The sequence below is a fragment of the Lineus longissimus genome, chromosome 12 (assembly GCF_910592395.1).
Source record: "Lineus longissimus chromosome 12, tnLinLong1.2, whole genome shotgun sequence".
Lineage (NCBI taxonomy): Eukaryota > Metazoa > Nemertea > Pilidiophora > Heteronemertea > Lineidae > Lineus > Lineus longissimus.
This window is the reverse complement of record NC_088319.1, coordinates 17,620,392-17,640,189: the sequence shown is the minus strand read 5'-3', so window position 1 is coordinate 17,640,189 and position 19,798 is coordinate 17,620,392. Positions and strand designations below refer to the sequence as shown.

Below are 19,798 nucleotides of genomic sequence, written 5' to 3'. Positions count from 1 at the left end.
CACAGTCATGAACCAATCAGTCCAAAACACACAGTCATGAACCAATCAGTCCAAAACACACAGTCATGAACCAATCAGTCCAAAACACACAGTCATGAACCAATCAGTCCAAAACACACAGTCATGAACCAATCAGTCCAAAACACACAGTCATGAACCAATCAGTCCAAAACACACAGTCATGAATCAATCAGTCCAAGACCAGGGACAAATCAAATACTTCAAAAGGCGTAATGTTTGCCTCACAGTAACGTCTAATGGGGACTTATTCTGTTAGAATAGCAGGAGGCTACTTTACTGCTAGCCAAGTGATGATGGGAGTCTGGCTTCCAGGGCTTCAACAAGCTAAAGCAGCAATAGATTCACATATCTTGAGATTACCACTTGTAAAGCAAGTCGATGAAGCACATCAAGAACAAAATACACTGAAGCCCAGATGCGTAATTGGCAATGACAGTTACTGAAAGCCAGAATCCCTTACTATCAGAAATTGACATGCGACAGAAAACTGAATCAAAAATCTACCAAATGCTTGCCTTCAAATTTTGTTTTCCTCGACTTATTATCAGGATCGAGTGCCTTTTAATTACGGCATATCTTGCCCAACAGTGTGTTCGTCTTACCTTGGCCGTGTATCAGAGCTTTTTACCAATTTTTTGTCTTTTTTCCAATTCTCTGATACCAACCTGGTTTTCCCCTCTTTGATGTAGTAGATGAGACACTCTGACATGAATGGGTCTTCGTTCAGATTCACAAGGTGCGGAGTCTGAAATTGAAACATGATCAAGATTTGAACATTCCGTATTTTTCTAAATTTTCATATACTTTGTGACCCAATGCTAAAGCGTAGGCCTCTTCAAATTCAGACGGTAGTCAAACAGGGCCAGGTTATCTAAATGACTCTCAAAAGTGTCAATCTTTGATATAACAAGATGTACCTTCTTGGGTGAAAATAAGCCCACAGTGATTCCATCCTCCCTTAGGGCTACCCCCATTTCAGCCAACGCCAGTTCTCTGGAAGGAAACAACAAGAAACAGGTAAACTCAGATTTCTTCTCATTGTAAGAAATCAGAAAGTCGAAGAAAGAACAATGAGAAGGCAAACAACAAGTTCTGAGATCTTCCTATCTAATTTCAACTGGTCTACTCTTCTGTTTGATATTGTAGTTTCCTTGTCACAAACAGAATCCTACCTCTCATGTCTGATCGACTCTGTCTTCCGGAGTTTCTCCTCCCAAGTTTCATTCAATTCGGATATCAGCTTTTCCGACATTTTCAGTCTCTCGATGGCATCTTCACCTCCCTCGATCTTGACAGACTCTTTCCGAGCTCGTGCGATCTCCCTCGCATCCGGGACACCGGAGAAACCTAAAGGGTACAGACGACTTGTCAGTTATTTTCAATATTTTGATTATAAGGGGGGAAATGCACAAACGATAAGAAACATGGGCCAAAAATAGAGCAAGCAGATCATTCCAAAGTTTGTGATTTGCGATAGATTCCACAGAGCAAGCAGAAAAGGAGCTAGGAATTTAAACATGAATTCTTGAGTTGTTAGTCTCTTTCATTTAAATGGTTTGTATCTTCTGAGCTGTAGAAATGGATTATCTTTATTTCATCTGATTTGAAATATTGAAGTATCAGAGTATTTACGGCTGGAAACAAAAACTGGTCTTGTTTAGTTCACACAGGTTAAGTTTCGCATGTGGGAGTTGTTTAGTTCACATCAAACAACACGAAGCAAATAAAGTGTTTAGTATGAAGTTACTTGAAGCGTTCAAATACACAGCCAACAAGGCCATAACTAGAGTGTGGTGTGAGGCATCAGCTCAACTTTAGATTATTGTAATGCTTCTTTCAATTCCTCGTATCATTCTTCTTCTCCCAACATTCTGTCAAGATTGAGGACAGTTGGCAGTAGACTCGGTAGACAGTGCTTCAGTATTGTATTTAACTGATGGAATGCACTTCACTGGAGTCAACATCAGGGCTTGAAGTAGCCAATATTTATGAAAGATGACCTCATGAGTTCGATCATGCCGCTCATTTGATCTTCTACAGTGTAAGGTGAAAAGCAGGTAAACCAGAACAACCATGCATACAACACTAATGTCATTAAGAGGAGACATGCCACTTCATATCTTCCCTTCTCACAACAAGAAAGCCAAGAGAACCTTGCAAAGATTTCGCCATGACATGTCAATACTGCCATGTGTCGCAACCGACACAAAATGATTTCACCTCTAAACATGGCAAACCTTTACAAACCTCCCTTTTTAACTTGAACTTATCATGACAATAGCTGCTGTCTGGACACTGAGTTGCAGTTAACCATACTGATGTGATTACCAAACATAATCTTAAAGTTGTAAAATCAACGTTTGGGCAGAAAATCATGCTCTTCAATCATGGGTTACATCAATCTCAGATGTCATTTAGTCTTGAAGTCTTGCGTGAGTTTTTATGTCACTTTGGCCGTCATGACGTACTTTCAGAGCTATTGTTATCTTGAGCGCAGAGGAGCGCTATTATCATCAATATAAGGACACAGATGACAACCACACTGCATACCACATTGTTGATTTTACAGACAACATCAAATTAGTACTCAACACTATCTAAGGGACCATTCAGCACAATGACATCAATATGAAACTAACTGTCTTGTCTTGTTTGGGACATAGGGACAGTAACCCCTGGTAGTATATTACACTGACTATCACCTTGGCTGCTTATATCCCCACACGAATCCGCTATAAAGTGAAGAGGCAAAAAAAATTGAAGAGAGATTGAGAGAAGAGACCCCTCACTTGGTTCAATGTTCAGTAACACTACCTCATCTGGCCATCTGATTGAGTAAGTCCAGATGACACAGTGGGGTGATGTCATCTGCACATCAAAGGTATTAGTACACAAGATAGAGCCAACGACCAGGGTAAAAGAAGGCAGGTTTATTATATGGGTCGAGCGCCTCAATCACAAGAGAGTATAGGACCCAACTACCAGTGCTAAATAAAGAGAATGGCTGTCAAATGATATCATAAGCAGTCAGACTTGAATATGAGAAAAACTTTGTAGACTAACTAGATGTTTGAGAGTGTGTATGATGAAGAACCTCTACCAACGACTGTTGGTCTCAGCTAAGCTGACTGATAAAGGACCATGGTCCCTCTTCCAGCCACCCGAGCTGAAACTCAACCTAGACTACTGGGAAGACGTGGAATCTACTTTTACTTCTGGCTGACAGAGGGAGCACTAAGACAACATCTAATACACCTCACTGCTTTAAAGTTGGAATCATTGATGCTCACACCATGAATAGAGAGATACAACTTCAACAAATTCTGACAGATTTCCTTGACATTTCCTTATCAGGCAGAAGATGAAAAAGGCTTTTATCCAGAGAAAGTAGTTTCAAAGTCAAAAAAGTTTTGGGACTGATGATTTTGGTGATGTTGGTTCATTTTGAGCAGAAAAAAAAGTGAAAAAAATCATTTGTTTCTACAAACCTTCTCCAATTTCTATCCCCTCCATTTTCAATATCTCCCGTAACCTGTCAACCTCTGCCTTGAGTTCTCGGATAAGCCGAGCATTTGGATCCTCGTTGACGACGGCCTTGCAGACAATCTGCTTGGCCCGATCAGCGTATCTTAGCGTGCTTAGTGTCTCGTCATAGTTTATGTCTGCAGGACTCAGGGCGGCCACCATGGCAGTTTTTGAGTTGCCACCTGAAATTTAAACAAAAATTGAAAGAGAAATCATCGACGATAAGCAGGCTACTACAAAGACCTGAAAATGACAGCCAAGATATTTGATGATGTGTTCTTCATTGGGCATAAACAGGCCAGAAACTCAGTGCCTTGGTGGTACAGAATGATGGTTGTGGCATATCTGAGCACAGGGCATAAAACTCCTGCTTTTAGTCATTCTAAACTTGGAGACAAACATTCAAGCTTTAGCTTGATAACTCACCAAGGTTCTCTCTGAGGAGCCATGTGAGCACAGAGTCCCGATATGGTATGAAGTCAGTTCTCCGACTACCCCGCTTCTTGGCCGACTGGAAGAGAGGATGACAACTGGAGACACAAACAATAACATGAAACATCATCTTGATAATCGTATTGTGCTTTTTGAGATGGGTGAGCGGTCTAGTTTGATCTATAGGAGTGTGCAGTCGAAGACAGAGTGGTGGATGGCCCGCGAACAAGAAGTAGAGTCTTGGAATCCCCCCAGAGCTTCTTTCCCATAAGAATTCCAAAGGTCTGCGAGTGTGAGTGCTAAGTAGCAGTTCCGTAATACCCTCCTCCCCCCAAAATTGTCATTCGTAAGATAACAGATTTCATAACAGAAGTTCAAACCATTGTTCAACATGCCCAAACTACACTTAATTCAAAGGAAGAGAGATGATGGTTTTCAGGAACTCAACACAAGAGACTCAGCAGACAGATAGTAAAAGCAGGAAACTCTCTTGGAGGAAGTCGGGAGGATAAAGACATATCACATCCAAGCCATCAAACCCCGGCATAACTATCACTGCTCTAGTAACACACCTTAAGGTTATCACCCAAGCTTCAGTCAGTCAGCTGAAACAACCCTTACCTTTGACTGACAGTACTCTTTTCAGTTTCAGAAGATAGATATTCAAACAGACAGCAGATGTTCATCATCATTTATCAGCCAGTTAACAGTGATATAGTGACATACATTATGATAAGGTCAATTCTGCAGTCCAGCCAATGTGAAGGGTTAAGCTATTGATTGGATTGCACTCAATGTGTTCATCTAATGACTGACACATGAAGATAGAGTAAAAAAGGCATTCACACTGAACTGGTCCACCCAACATTGCATGCATGACTTATGATAAGGTCGATTTTTATCTTAAGAGTCGATATGGATCAGCTAGCAGCTGCGTGATATCGTAACCACATCCTTCCATAGCATTAGCATTGTATTACAAGTCGTCATGTCATGCATCGTGCTGCCACCAAGTGGTGAGAAGAGGAACTTACAGTGTTTGTACGATTATTGGACTAGGAGAGAAGAATGAGTGACAAATATAGCAATGTTCTGATGAAAACGTTATGCTTTTGACAAAAAGACACATTAGGCGAGAGTTTCAAATACCTTGTTTAGCGAACCTTTTATTTCAAACGTTTTGAGAGGCTGTCACCATGGGAAAATCTGCTAAGAGCTCATCTGGTTTCATTAGGACTACATGAAGTTTTATGAGCTTCAGTTCCACAGTCAAACCAGCAATGCAGGATTCACATATTCACCACTTCCCGAAGCAAAACGAGAGATTGTACTGACTGCTGCTTTAAACGGTTTATAAGTGAACCAAAATATAAAATAACCTTACCACTTCAGCAAGAGCCGATATGACCTTGCCTAAAGTCGTCAACGACTTGTTGATGTTTGCGCCCTCTTTTAGTCTTGTTCCCTTGGCTCCAGTTGAGTCGGCCCTCTCACTTCCTGCCAGATCGACGAGACTGATTTTACTGACCTGAAAGATGATTTTCAGATATCAGTTGGCGTTCTTGTTTAGTATGAAATGAATTAGCATTCATTTCACTTTGCCTGATGCATGAATAATATGTTAACAATAACTGAGATTTCAGTTGGAAGGAAATTGCAGTCCTAGTTGGTCAACAAAAAATAACAAAAAGAAATGAAAAAATAATCAAAGGATCAAGAACAGTATTTGTGATGAAGTTTAAGTGCTGTGAGCTGTCAGTCAGCTGACAATATCAAATGTGCTACACGCTTACAGAATATTCTAGAACCATTTTATACATATTTATATCAAAGTACTTTCCAACACCATAGTGAGAAAGACACTTTTTGTCAATGATTATTTGCAAGAACAAGTAGAAATCTCTGCAACTGATTTTCTGAAGATGCCAAATTTTGAAAATTATCGATCTTAAAAATTTGGAAAATTCACACATTTTCATTTTACAACACTTCCAAGCAACATGAGAAATTCAAACTAAAGTGAACTGACTACAGACACAGACCAAAAGTCCGAGTGCTACATTCTGACAGAAGCCCCAATCACAAGCAAAGTGAAACTGTCACCACACCTAAAGGCAAGGAAATTGCATTCAAAATTTAAGAGGACAAATGTGTACATCCGACACGTTGATTCACTCTCGGTGGTCCAGTACGTTAGGACATTTGCTTGGGTTCTGATGCGACAATGATGTAACACAGTGCAATGCATCATGCATTTGCAAGCACTATGTCATGAAGTTATGACATGCTTGAGGCATACTGGTCCGGCGCAGGAAGTTACTACCCAGTGAAAACTGATGGAAAAATTCAACCATATTCTAGCCTGTGGCATTTTCTTCTGATTAATATGATCTACCCCAAATCGTGTAAACAAATCTGCCAATTATTGTCACATCATGATAATAAAGCCACTTTTATCTGATTATAAGAAATGTCATCTTCTAAATGCCAAAGGGAAGATTCTACCAAGCAGAAGGCTGACTCATCAGAAAAGTCAAGTGAAGCCATGAAATTGATTCAAATTTCAGCAACGGAAAAACACCGAGAAATGTCACATTGCTCTTTATCAAGCATGTTCGGCTTCATTTTCTCAATATTGCCTATTGTGATAATCTTTATAAGATTTTTTTCATATTCTGACGTTGTTTATTTTGGGACTCTTTTACTTTTGTTCGCATTTTCTAAGGCTTCAAAAACAAAGAAAAATTGGAAAAGATTAAAACACTACACAAGAGTTGTTTTCGAAAAGATGACTTTGTGAGACTAATTCGCAAAATCTGCAGAAGGAAAACTGTTGCAAGAGTCTGCCGGTTTCCTCAGATACACAAACACTAACCCACCTGGACAATTCAACTGGAAACACTACGATCGTACTGCTACTTAGAATATCATACATTATCTCAAGGCCATGAAAGCAACAGAAATTCTCATTCCACACAACTAAGACATAAATGAAAACAACTGCAATTTCCTTCCAAAAGAGCCAAGGCTTTTCAATTGCTCGCTACAACATTTTAAATCTATCAAAATTGAGACAAATCGAAATGCTGGATCAATGCTTGGAAATCTAAAAGTTAATCCTGTGATTTCATGCATGGTAAGTACACCAGTCCTTTCATTGCTGTTTTATCAACACATCACAATATATTATTGCCAACTTTTCATTGGAAATAAAAGAGTGATGTAAATGAGAATAACAGGGCTCCTGTGAGAATAGTAGGACGTCTGGTGTTTGGGGATAAGGCAGAGTACAGAGGGTGAAGCATTTCCATCACTGTTCCTTCATTTCAGATTTGTACAGGAATGCATACACGATAATGGCCTCCTTGCAAGTCTGACCAGCGAACATGTTTGGGTTCCTGCAGGGGCAAAGGTTAAATGTTATAATCAACACTAAAACACTTGATTACTGATGCCCTGGGGTGAGTATCTCTATTTGAATTGAACCCCACACGAGGCAACACTTTGATACTTTTAAAGCAATTTCCTATACAGAATCAGTATTGGCAAGTTGGCCCCTCATTGGATCAATGATGTACCAGACAGTATAACCTCAGCAAGTTGGCCCCTCATTGGATCAATGATGTACCAGACAGTATAACCTCAGCAAGTTGGCCCCTCATTGGATCAATGATGTACCAGACAGTATATACAACCTCAGCAAGTTGGCCCCTCATTGGATCAATGATGTACCAGACAGTATATACAACCTCAGCAAGTTGGCCCCTCATTGGATCAATGATGTACCAGACAGTATATACAACCTCAGCAAGTTGGCCCCTCATTGGATCAATGATGTACCAGACAGTATATACAACCTCAGCAAGTTGGCCCCTCATTGGATCAATGATGTACCAGACAGTATATACAGCCTCAGCAAGTTGGCCCCTCATTGGATCAATGATGTACCAGACAGTATATACAACCTCGGCAAGTTGGCCCCTCATTGGATCAGTGATGTACCAGACAGTATATACAACCTCGGCAAGTTGGCCCCTCATTGGATCAATGATGTACCAGACAGTATATACAACCTCAGCAAGTTGGCCCCTCATTGGATCAATGATGTACCAGACAGTATATACAACCTCAGCAAGTTGGCCCCTCATTGGATCAATGATGTACCAGACAGTATATACAGCCTCAGCAAGTTGGCCCCTCATTGGATCAATGATGTACCAGACAGTATAACCTCAGCAAGTTGGCCCCTCATTGGATCAATGACGTACCAGACAGTATATACAACCTCAGGGCAAACATGGTGTAATGCTACCATCACAGATCACCATATTGGTTAATCAATAAACTAGCACTAAATTTGTAACATCGATACAAAAAGATCAGATTATCGCTGATATTTGTGTGGGTAAATCTTCTGTACCCACACTGATGGTACTGTTCAGAAGAACCTCTCAAGCAAGGTGACTGATGAGTCACACATGCTGCCATCGGCAGAGGGAAGGTCCTGATTACAGAGGTTAAATGGAATTGAATCCTGTCTCTTTCAAGATCAGCACCTCTTGTGGTGTGGTGGCTCTTGGACAAGTTAGGGGGTCAGCCAGACCATGCCGCTGATGTTATATCAGAAAATTCTATAAATGACCCCATAAATCGACCTTTTTTTCCCATGCCAAAGCTCCTCCACTAAAGGTTGCTGATCAGGAAAGAATAAATCTTGAACCTAAATATGTGTCCTCAACTCTAGTGATAGAGGTGTCAGCTGAGCGAGTTACCACAGCATATCACTTCATAGAAATGTGATACGTGGAATCAGACCATTTGATTAACTAATGGTTCTTAATTATCAATACCTTCAAACCAATATTGATTATCCATATAGCGCATTTGGAAATAGCATTATAGCTCAAGGTCATTGCATTCTGAGAATACCTTGTCAAAACTCTACAATAATTTATATCGCAATTGATCCAAAGCCTATGAAAGCCGCACGGTTTCCTATTTTTGCTGCTGCAGTGGCTAATAAAGCTATTCTGCCGGGCTAATAACATAGTATAGGACATGGCAAACAGCTTCAATAGAGAAACCTTAAAGTTACCTTTTCACCGCAAAGGTTTGTTTCTTGGTCGTGTTTCTTCTGTGTGAAGACAATCGTAAAGACAGCATGGGAACGACTGCTTGTCTCATTCATATTGGTGGCTGCCACCGTCCTGAAAATAACAACAACGTTTTGAATATCACTGATACTACACCAAATATGCTGTGAAAGAACATAAAGAACCAGGAGTTAAGCTTAAGTGAAGGCTGTATGAACACTTCTCTCATGCCCGAGAGTCGTCCATGGAAACTTATGATATTGAGAGTCATTGTTCTTCAAGACCAAAGCTGGTCAGGGAAAAGTGTGACTGCCGAATATCACTGTCTACCATATGGCCTTGCAGAGATGCTGTTTCAGAGTAGTTTGGCCTAAGATATGGATATGGCTAGAACTGTGGATGGATAACCCTACTTCAACACACTAGTTCTCATCTGGATCAGATCATGAAGTCAATGTGTTAATCGTCAACCATTCACATGATGTCAGCCTAAAGAGTCATCGTGACAATACAAACTAGACATTTTCTTCTATTTTTAGTCTTTATTTTTGGATGAGCAGAACACAACAGTTTCCGAGGCGACAGAAAAATATGTTAATTTTCACAGCCAATATCTCTCAGCAAAGACAGACGCATTCTAAGGTGGTCTCCATGGTAACACAGAACAGGCTACGACTCGGGAGGTGATGGCCTGGAGCCAACAATGGTGGAAATGTTCATTAGCCAGCTGGAATACTAAGCGGCCGGAAATGAACTCTTTAAACGTGATAAAGTGTTAACTGATCCGAATTGCAAAGTGAACTTTCAGCTTCAGCGAAACCTTTTAGAATTTCATCTCGATGCATTTCAACCAATTTCACTTCAGTCCAATTCAACATCTAAAACGTTGCCGCTTTTAGATGCACTTTGCCGGGAGCAAGCCTGGCATTGAAAAGACAACAGAACAGTTCAGAAACAAAAGCCACTTATTGTTTTTGCTGTAAAAGCTATTATGTTCCTGATCATGAAAATTAGCTCAATTTTAACACCCACAAGCTCACTTTTTCCACAGCTCCTATCAGCTTCAAAGGAGTTTCTTTCTTGTAGATTGCTGTGCGATCTTACAGGTAGTAGGTTGTGGTAACGGAATACCATATCAGATTGAGTGGGTGGAAGGATTCCATTACAGAAGCAGTTACAACAAGTCTTATTTTAAATCTTTGCATTTCTACCAAGGAAAGAGTAATTCAATTTAGTGTGGCATTTAGCTGAATATGGTTCATTACAATTTCACAAGCAAAATGACATGGCACTGTGAAAAAGATTCTCTCATATCTTAGTTGGCATAATGATTTAAATCTATCGCGTCGGCGGGAAACTTTATACCGGTATGAGTCACACGGAACTACTAGAACATTGTCAGCTTAGCAGCAGTATATCACTATAAAAGATGTAATGGAATTTTGAAAATGAAAACATTTCTCCACTGTATTGCACGACAGTGTTATTTCTTCCCAAGTACCATCAGGGTCTCATGTAGACATTGTCAACAGACCTGGCCTTTAACAATCCTACAGTCAACAAAGATAACAGCACTATAACATATTCATCTAATGTGAAGAAAGTGAAATGGATGGCTCTTTGACGAACACTCCTGAGTTGCCATGGTGATGAAACTGGTGGAAATCGCCACCACAAAAAGCCATCTACTGGTGTTATATTTAGACTCACAAGATTACCAAAGATTGCCCTAGGTTTACTTCGAAGGAAAGAAACATTTACCGCCCCCTATTGGCGTCTGTTGAAGGCAGTATAATCTATCAAAAGAGTCCTGCGTTAAGAAGGGATCTATTAACTCACTAAAGAATGATCACAAGGGTGACCTTAATCAAGTTGAAATGCCATCAGTCCGAGAAATTGCATTTGGAATTCAATAAAATGTCAGATTTTTGTTCACCCTTTAGAGACGGTGAGCTGCAATAGTTTCTGCAGGAGTTCTCATAGAAGTTCTGATAAACTCAGGATTGCCAGCATCAAATGTCAACCTTACTGAAAGTGCCAGCCAGACTTCGTCACTGTCACCGTCCTGGTGAAAACACCAAGTGCCAGCCAGACTTCGTCACTGTCACTGTCCTGGTGAAAACACCAAGTGCCCGCCAGACTTCGTCACTGTCACCGTCCTGGTGAAAACACCAAGTGCCCGCCAGACTTCGTCACTGTCACCGTCCTGGTGAAAACACCAAGTGCCCGCCAGACTTCGTCACTGTCACTGTCCTGGTGAAAACACCAAGTGCCCGCCAGACTTCGTCACTGTCACTGTCCTGGTGAAAACACCAAGTGCCAGCCAGACTTCGTCACTGTCACCGTCCTGGTGAAAACACCACCTGTGGTATCTGATTACCTCCAGACCCATTCATCCGTTGTCATATGATGGGAATTAATCCATGGATTCAGTGTATTGAGGAATATCTCCTAATCATCACCATTACCATGGTAACAGACAGGATTGGCGACCATGATAAGGTCAGAGGTCACGTCACCTCGTACTTCATCAAGGATTTGTCGCATAAGTGAATAATTCCACACATCAGCTCACGGCTGATTCCACTAAGTTGACGCCGAATTGGAATTACTGGTGTCAACATGGAAACAATCCAATCTCATTTTATTTACAGACTGATCAGGACACAGATCAGGGTGACACATCAAATGTGCCTTTGAACGAGTGGCACAAAACACCCATCAGACCTTCAGCCATTTGATAGATCATATTTTCACTTCGCAATATCTGCCAAATACAATTTGTCCTTGTTTGTGCTTGGATGTTCAGATTGGGATGCTCAAGTGTGGGTTGGGACATATAGGTAAGACAATCATGCCAACAAAATCAGCAGTTATGAGAATGAGAAAACTTGGCCTAGCGAGCAAGAACATGTATGGAACCTCACCTGGCCTTGTTCCCAGCATCTATCAAGTCGTTGATGTCATTAAAAGATTGTACGGCGAGTTTTGACAGATCTTCAACATACGGTCCAAGAAGTGGGTGTTCTCGCACACGCAGGTTGCCTTTGTTCTTTGGGTTGAGCAAATCACGTACGCGCTCACAGTAAATCTCCATATAGCTCACCTGGAAGAGGGAACAATGTGATGAGAATTGAATTGTGGACATACCGGCTCTCCGGTCCAATTTTACTTTCCCCTACCAACGAAGAGCCAACCTCAAGTTTCATAGCGCAACATATCACTAGCAATGTGGCCAATGGCATGATTTCTGGTAATACAGGAGAATGAGTCCATTGGCCAACTTCTTTGTTCATTTGAGTAGTCGTTTCCACAATAAAACGTCCATCCTCAATGAGGTGACATCTCAACTGCACCAGTACATTTGCTACCTCCAAAGTGTGAAAGGGACAGTTGCAACAAACCCCATGACCTTTCAATTTGAGAAGCTGAGACCAGATTGCTAACCCAACAACCTGTTGTTTACACTTGTTAAGCTGGCTCGATGCCATTTCCACCCATCTACTTCCATATATCTTGTCCCTAAGTCCTAAGTACATTGGTCATAGCCCCTCGGCACTCGATAACTTGATTAGGGAGATGAAAGCCTTAGCCTCGGGAGTCGGCAAAGCTTGTTAGTCTATGTGAGAACCCTAACGAGGGATTCTGAGACAAGACCCGACATAAACACACAATTATCTTGAAAGCTTTCTGATTATGAGAAGGTCCAGGTGCCTCGAAACTGGCAAGATGGTCAGCAAGGAAGTCGTACTGCAGATATTCCAATCAAGCCATCAATATACTCTAAGAAGGGCCCCTATAAGCTGTCTCCATCCTTGGCAGGGCATTCACTTCGTTTTGAAAGAGCTCTAGTTGCTTTAGGATTGCAAGTTCTAGCCAAAATGGTGGTGCTATGTTCAAATAAGTCAGGAAAGACACTGCACTCTCTTTGACTTACTTCCACAGAAAATAACGTATCAATGTTTGTCTGCTCATGTATTCTATTAAAGAGATCTTCACATAACTGCAACGATGAAACAGACAGTAAGGATTAGGTATAAAACGGACAGGCATGAAAGGTAGCATTTACTAGTGAACAGGATTTCATGTCTCAAAGAGAACAGCTGGGTGAAGAGCTGCCTTGATACTTCTTGACCTGACAGATCTTCTCCAACGCTTCACTAGGAAACAAGTCCCCAGATTTATAGGAATATCGAATATCTTTCAAATGCATGATAGCAATATCAGTAACCTGGGGCCGCTAATAGATTTCCATACATATACCTGTACAAGATTACTAAGATTGTGAAAAATGGCCAATATATCTAAGCATCCATGGCTATTCCATTATGACACTCCGAGGGATTTTCTGCTGTGCTGGTATACAGCCTGATTAAGGAATGTTTATTTATTCATAAGAACTCATCAAAGCAACATGTATAGGGCAATTCATTATCAACTTCAAGCTTGAGTTTCAGTAATTCATTTGTTCCTCAGAGTGGACATCAGAGCAGAGTTTTTACCTCGCTGATTACTCACAGGTTGCTATCTCCTCGAAATCGGGAGAATATCTGGTTGACCATCTCATGCGAGGACAAATATTCATTGCAAGAAATCTGTCTCAAACACTGATGCTTTCATAACCAAGTAGACAACAAGCTCACCTGCGGAATGATTCCTTTTTGTCCGGGCGAGTCCTTCCCCATCATTGTGTAACTTTTACCCGAACCTGTTTGACCGTAGGCAAATATACAAACATTGTAGCCTTCAAATGCATGTTCCAACATATCAATCCCGATATCTTCATAGACTTTTTTCTGCGAGGCGAAATTAGGATCATCAGCCTAGAAGTAAAAAGATGACAATTTGATCAGAAAATATCCAATGGTGTCATTTTGAGTGGCTGGATAAGGAGAGACATTCTTATTTACTGAACAACGGCAATTGAAATTGCCTAAATATGACATCTGAAAAAGCCTGAAAATACTTGCTACACTTAACAGACAACATCAAAACTACAGTGGAACCCTAAACTCTGAAAGATGATTTTCAAAATTTTTCAGAATTTTGAACTTTACAAAAAAAAATTTTTTTTTTTCCTGCTCAAAATGAACCAACATCACCAACATCATCAGTCCCAAAACTTTTTGGACTTTGAAAATTTTTCAGAATTTTCAACTTATGAAAGGATTAGGGTTAGAAACTCAACTCAACGGTACATATGAACTGGCTCCTAAGGACTGGGTAGAACATAGAAACAGTCAATCCTGGAATGACTGGAAACCAAGTTTCATTGATCAGAAATACTAAGCCCCAACAGCATCGTCATGAAATGTATAGTAAACTGTAGTCAACTTTAGGTGATATCAGCTGAGCAGAAATTTTACTTTTTTTAGGTGTAATCCAATTACACCTGAGGGCGGTGGAAGGCTTCAAAAACACTTGGCACTCGAGATAATTGAGGTGATGGTCTTGTCAGCTGCACATGTCAGGCCAAAGACATCTATGGGCTAATGGAGCAGTAGCTTGTACCTCAAAAACGGGAGATGATCAAAAAGTTCTCATCTTGTGTTCATGGCAGGAAGCTCTGGGGTATTCTTACAGTCGTCTTAGCTTGTGACTTTGGGCCACAACTAGCCAACAACCATTAACTCTCATGTCTTTGAGGCAAACATCACATCCTTTGGTGACACTTGTCACATCCTCCGAGGACAATGTCACAACTGTCACATCCTCTTGGGACAAATGTCACATCCTTTGGTGACACTTTCAGATAGCCAGGCACAGCTTCACGTTACTCTGACGCTACGTCTTCAACAAGCTAACCATGATGCTACAGCTCCAAGCTAGCAATGCATAATGTACAGTTGTATTGATTGTCATGTCAATAGCAATCTACATGAGACATGGCACACATAGCATGCATAGCATGCATAGCATACATATTGTATGGAAGTAGCTTACATTCCCACATGCATAAAGTAGCAGTTGAACTCTCTTGTGTAAGGTCAGGCTCGACTGTCATCAAGTTGGCAAGCAGTAGAGTCATTGGCAGAAGTGTTTGGTGGACACGCATGCTAAAGTAAATGACATAGATGATGGCTCAAAGCATTTGGGGGTAAATAGGCTATGTTCAAGAATCATATTTCATCCAACAGAGAGAATTGGCAGTAGAGTTTCATGTTATTGAGGCCTATTCCAGGCTCTCTGATTCTGACATGATGTGACAGCACACAAGACAGGCTCTCACATCAAGGCAACATTAACTTTACAGAATCGTATTTGTGTGAGCAGAAATAGTTTTGCATGTTCTGCAGACAGAACCAGTGGGAGAGGGAAGTTGATGACGTCCGGAAGTGATTTTATCCTGGTGACCTAAATGTTGGTCAACTTGAGGGTTCGAGCCAAGACTCCACATCCAATTCAGGTCAGTAGTCGACTCCCCTTAGAGAACCCCAGTCGACTCCCCTTAGAGAGCCCCACCCTTGCCTTTTTTTACTGCTGAAAGTCCAATATAAGAAGCAGAATTAACCCAATAAGAATAAGAAGGGTCATCTGCGCGCGGCATGCAAAAACGACAGAAAGAAATTGCATTCGCTCGCCGTTTATCGATTCTCAGAGTCTCAATACCATAGAGCGATATGCTGGTAAAAATCTCAGCGGCTAGAATTCATTGCCGTCACTTTAGAGAAATGACGTTGATTGCTTTTCTGATTGGCAATGAGCCAGAACCCATCTCTGTGTGCCATACTCCATGAAATATGCAAATCGATTTAGATCTCGTTTTATGACTTTTCTTCTGATATAAGGCGGCACCTCAATTTCTGCTGTCATACATTCCATCCACTCAAGGTTTAAATTTTAATCCTTTTGTATTACAGTGGTGTATTTGGAATTTTCAAACTGTGTTTTTCATCTATGTTAGCAGCTGTTTCCATGGTGACACGTATCAACGGTGCCCTGGCTTTTGATCCCGGACTAAGCCTTTGTAGGAAAATGAAAGAAAGTCACCTACATTCACATTCTCTTACAAAGGCTACGTCTAAGTTACTTTGATCCAACTTTGCCAACCAGAATTCAAGTCTTAACCCTAAAGCAGTTCCCAGGGGCTGTGTGCCATATGTTTGAATGAGGCTGGAGGCAGATTTGTATTTAGAGTTAGCAGCATCCCTAGTTAGAGAGGGCTGACAAGTACCTACCAGTGCTGACTAATTCGCATCTGACATCAAAGCAACCAACAGGATTCAACACCAAACATTGCTTAAACAATCTATACCAGGTAATGTTCTCATAGCCTGTCAATCCCCTTCAACATCAATCAAGCAATAAACTCATTACAATGTCAGATGACCAGACTTTGTGTGGTCCCCTGTGGCCTAGTGGTAGGGACTCAGGCTTCCATGCAGGAGGTCCCAGGTCCCCTTGGGGGTATACAGAACATTTTTTGAAAAAATTTCACATATGCATTTTTTTTTAATGGGCAGAGAAAAGTAAACAGTAGCTTACTTTTCTCCACCCAAAGAGCAACAACAAACTATTCTATGTTAAGGGAGATAATCGATTGTAAGGAGATGGGAGGCCAGATTATATATTTTGAATCACATCATGAATGCTCATGCTTGAACAAGGCATACTTCTTAACCAAGTCCAAGATTGAGTTCCAAGAAGCTAAAGGCAAAACTTGTCCTCTAGTGCAATGATATCATGGCAAGACATGAGAAATGATTGAGGACAGCCAGAGTGACTGTGTCTCTAGCATCAGAGCAACCAAAAGGATTCAATATACACAAAGCATGTAAATCATGGCTAAAACAATCAATGCTCATATGCAATGTTCTCAATGCCTGTCAATCCCCCTTAAGATCAATCAAACTCTGAAATCATGCCATTGTCAGATGTCCATACTTTGTGTGGTCCCCTGTGGCCTAGTGGTAGGGACTGAGGCTAGCATGCAAGAGGTCCTGGGTTCAAAGCCTGGGGTGACTGAGGATTTTTTTCAAAAAAAATTTTCCTCAGATTTTTTTTTAATTGGTATGGTAGAGAGAAGTGAACAAGTGTTTACCTCTCTACCATTACCAATGGAGCAAACAAAGGAAAATAGTCCCAGTGCAAGTATGTACAAGGGAATGCAATGAAACAACATACTGTGATTTTCATTCACAGAAAATGGCTGATTTATGGCCAAAGTGAGATTGATTCAAGTCTTCAGGCCAATTATTCTACGAAGAATGAGAGTGAAATTGGAGCCAGTATGAATCACGCAATGTTAAGAGTGAAAGCAGAAATGTATCTGGATGAAAACATGAAATGTCAGAGGTATTGAAAGATTATCTCGGGGGAGATGGCAATGCATTATTAGATTTGATTGGAATGGGACTAGGTTTTCATCCGGTTTTCGTTATTGAATGATGTGTGTCTGGCATGTCTGGTTATTGAATGGTGTGTGTCTGGCATGTCTGGTTATTGAATGATGTGTGTCTGGCATGTCTGGTTATTGAATGGTGTGTGTCTGGCATGTCTGGTTATTGAATGGTGTGTGTCTGGCATGTCTGGTTATTGAATGGTGTGTGTCTGGCATGTCTGGTTATTGAATGGTGTGTGTCTGGCATGTCTGGTTATTGAATGGTGTGTGTCTGGCATGTCTAGTTCTCAGTATCTAATCAACGGGACGAAGGCTTTGTGTACTTTTGTCAATAGGTATTGAAAAGCTGGGAACGGACAAACATTGGTTGCATTTGTTGACTTCTTCTCTTGACTGGAATCATGGTGATGATTGATTACACGAATGATCAAATCTGAAGTTGTTGAGATGTACTTACATCAGTGTGTGACCAGTAGGAATAGTCAAAGTTGAAGCTTTTCACTTTCTGATCGTGTGCTCCAGCTTTTGGATTCTGGATTGCTGAAATGATAAAGAGGATACACATGAGCTTTAGCTTATGAATGTTAGAGAGCTGAAATGATAGGTTGAAGGCATATGAGCATTGAAAGGATACACATGAGCTCCAGCTTATGGATGTTAGAGAGCTGAAATGATAGGTTGAAGGCACATGAGCATTGAAAGGATACATGAGCTCCAGCTTATGGATGTTAGAGAGCTGAAATGATAGGTTGAAGGCATATGAGCATTGAAAGGATACATGAGCTCCAGCTTATGGATGTTAGAGAGCTGAAATGATAGGTTGAAGGCATATGAGCATTGAAAGGATACATGAGCTCCAGCTTATGGATGTTAGAGAGCTGAAATGATAGGTTGAAGGCACATGAGCATTGAAAGGATACATGAGCTCCAGCTTATGGATGTTAGAGAGCTGAAATGATAGGTTGAAGGCATATGAGCATTGAAAGGATACATGAGCTCAAGCTTATGGATGTTAGAGAGCTGAAATGATAGGTTGAAGGCATATGAGCATTGAAAGGACACATGAGCTCCAGCTTATGGATGTTAGAGAGCTGAAATGATAGGTTGAAGGCACATGAGCATTGAAAGGATACATGAGCTCAAGCTTATGGATGTTAGAGAGCTGAAATGATAGGTTGAAGGCATCTGAGCATTGAAAGGATACATGAGCTCCAGCTTATGGATGTTAGAGAGCTGAAATGATAGGTTGAAGGCATATGAGCATTGAAAGGATACATGAGCTAGCTTATGGATTGCTGAAATGATAAAAAGAAGGTACCGGTACATTTTGCCACAAGGACAGAGATCACAACATTTTCTGAAGAATTTATCAATCAGCCACAGACTGACTATGCCTTCAGGGCACATTTCCAATTTCCAACGGAAGGCAACAAATTGCCAAATTTTTCAAGTGCTGTTGTTTTACACGGTTGTTGGTATGCAGTTTTTCATTGGTTTATTGAATCAAAAGAGATAATTTGAGGGAAATTGAGTTGATGATGTTTCTCGCACAGTAATTTGTTAGACGGAGTTGGTTTGATTTGATCGGCTCGTTCAAACATTTCGTTTTCATTAACGAAACACGAGGGATTTGTTTTTATCACTAATGACGTTTTCTTCAATTTTTTGTTTTCCCAGCAATTTGCCCTGAAGGCTGTTGTGCTGTTTTGCTGCCTAATGCTAATCACTTCAACTTGATGAAAATTTCAAAATGGATTACAGTTATCGAATCGTTCCGCATGGCGTTTTATCAGGTTTCTATTTCTCTACTCAGAAATCCATCTGTTGCTTGGCAATCAATTCCCCCTTGAGCCATACTAGCAACTGCGGAATCGAAATGCAACATTGTCAAGAGCAATTGCATCATAAGAACCATTATCCTCCTCCTCTACAGAATCTCGGCTTTCAAAATGCCAGAGTTGCGTATCTCAATATATGGGTCGTATCCATGGTGACCCGCCATGACGGCCAGCTTGCTAGCGGATCACCGTGTTGCTCATTCTCGGCAGGTTGAGATATTTGATGATGGTAATTGTGATGTGGCATACTGCCGAGCGGACCAGCTTGGGTGTTAATATACCGCATTTCCTAACATTTATTACCCCAAGATTGAATGGGGAAAATGAGAAATGGCACTGAAATTTATGCTAGTTGTTGAAAAAAAATTGACCATGTGGTGATATGATATGATATGACTGATCAGCTGGTTGATATGGGCTGGTAGTGGTATTAAGGCTGAAGATAAGATCACTTGATTGGCTATCATTTGTCAATAACACTGTCAAAAGTTGATGAATCAGGAGTAGCTATAATTGGAATATTCACTTTGCTTATAACCAACCCATCA

The 19,798-nt window shown here is 40.8% G+C and overlaps 1 protein-coding gene across 20 annotated transcripts in view; it reads right to left on the bottom strand.

Annotated features, from left to right (window-relative positions):
• The window catches only part of LOC135497302 (kinesin-like protein unc-104), a 52,816-nt gene that overhangs the window by 24,830 nt on the left and 8,188 nt on the right, over positions 1–19,798 (bottom strand). For 11 of the 20 annotated variants that reach the window (XM_064787082.1, XM_064787084.1, XM_064787089.1 and 8 more), the window contains 13 exons: positions 17,870–17,952; positions 13,715–13,894; positions 13,009–13,074; positions 11,999–12,177; positions 9,074–9,185; positions 5,363–5,506; positions 5,013–5,033; positions 3,973–4,057; positions 3,510–3,728; positions 2,661–2,753; positions 1,194–1,368; positions 939–1,014; positions 624–766 (listed from right to left, as the gene is read on the bottom strand). In XM_064787082.1, the coding sequence (XP_064643152.1) occupies positions 624–766; positions 939–1,014; positions 1,194–1,368; positions 2,661–2,753; positions 3,510–3,728; positions 3,973–4,057; positions 5,013–5,033; positions 5,363–5,506; positions 9,074–9,185; positions 11,999–12,177; positions 13,009–13,074; positions 13,715–13,894; positions 17,870–17,952 (1,576 nt within the window). The remainder of the gene's footprint in view (positions 1–623; positions 767–938; positions 1,015–1,193; positions 1,369–2,660; positions 2,754–3,509; positions 3,729–3,972; positions 4,058–5,012; positions 5,034–5,362; positions 5,507–9,073; positions 9,186–11,998; positions 12,178–13,008; positions 13,075–13,714; positions 13,895–17,869; positions 17,953–19,798) is intronic. The other 9 variants (XM_064787093.1, XM_064787096.1, XM_064787095.1 and 6 more) reach the window with 5 other exon arrangements.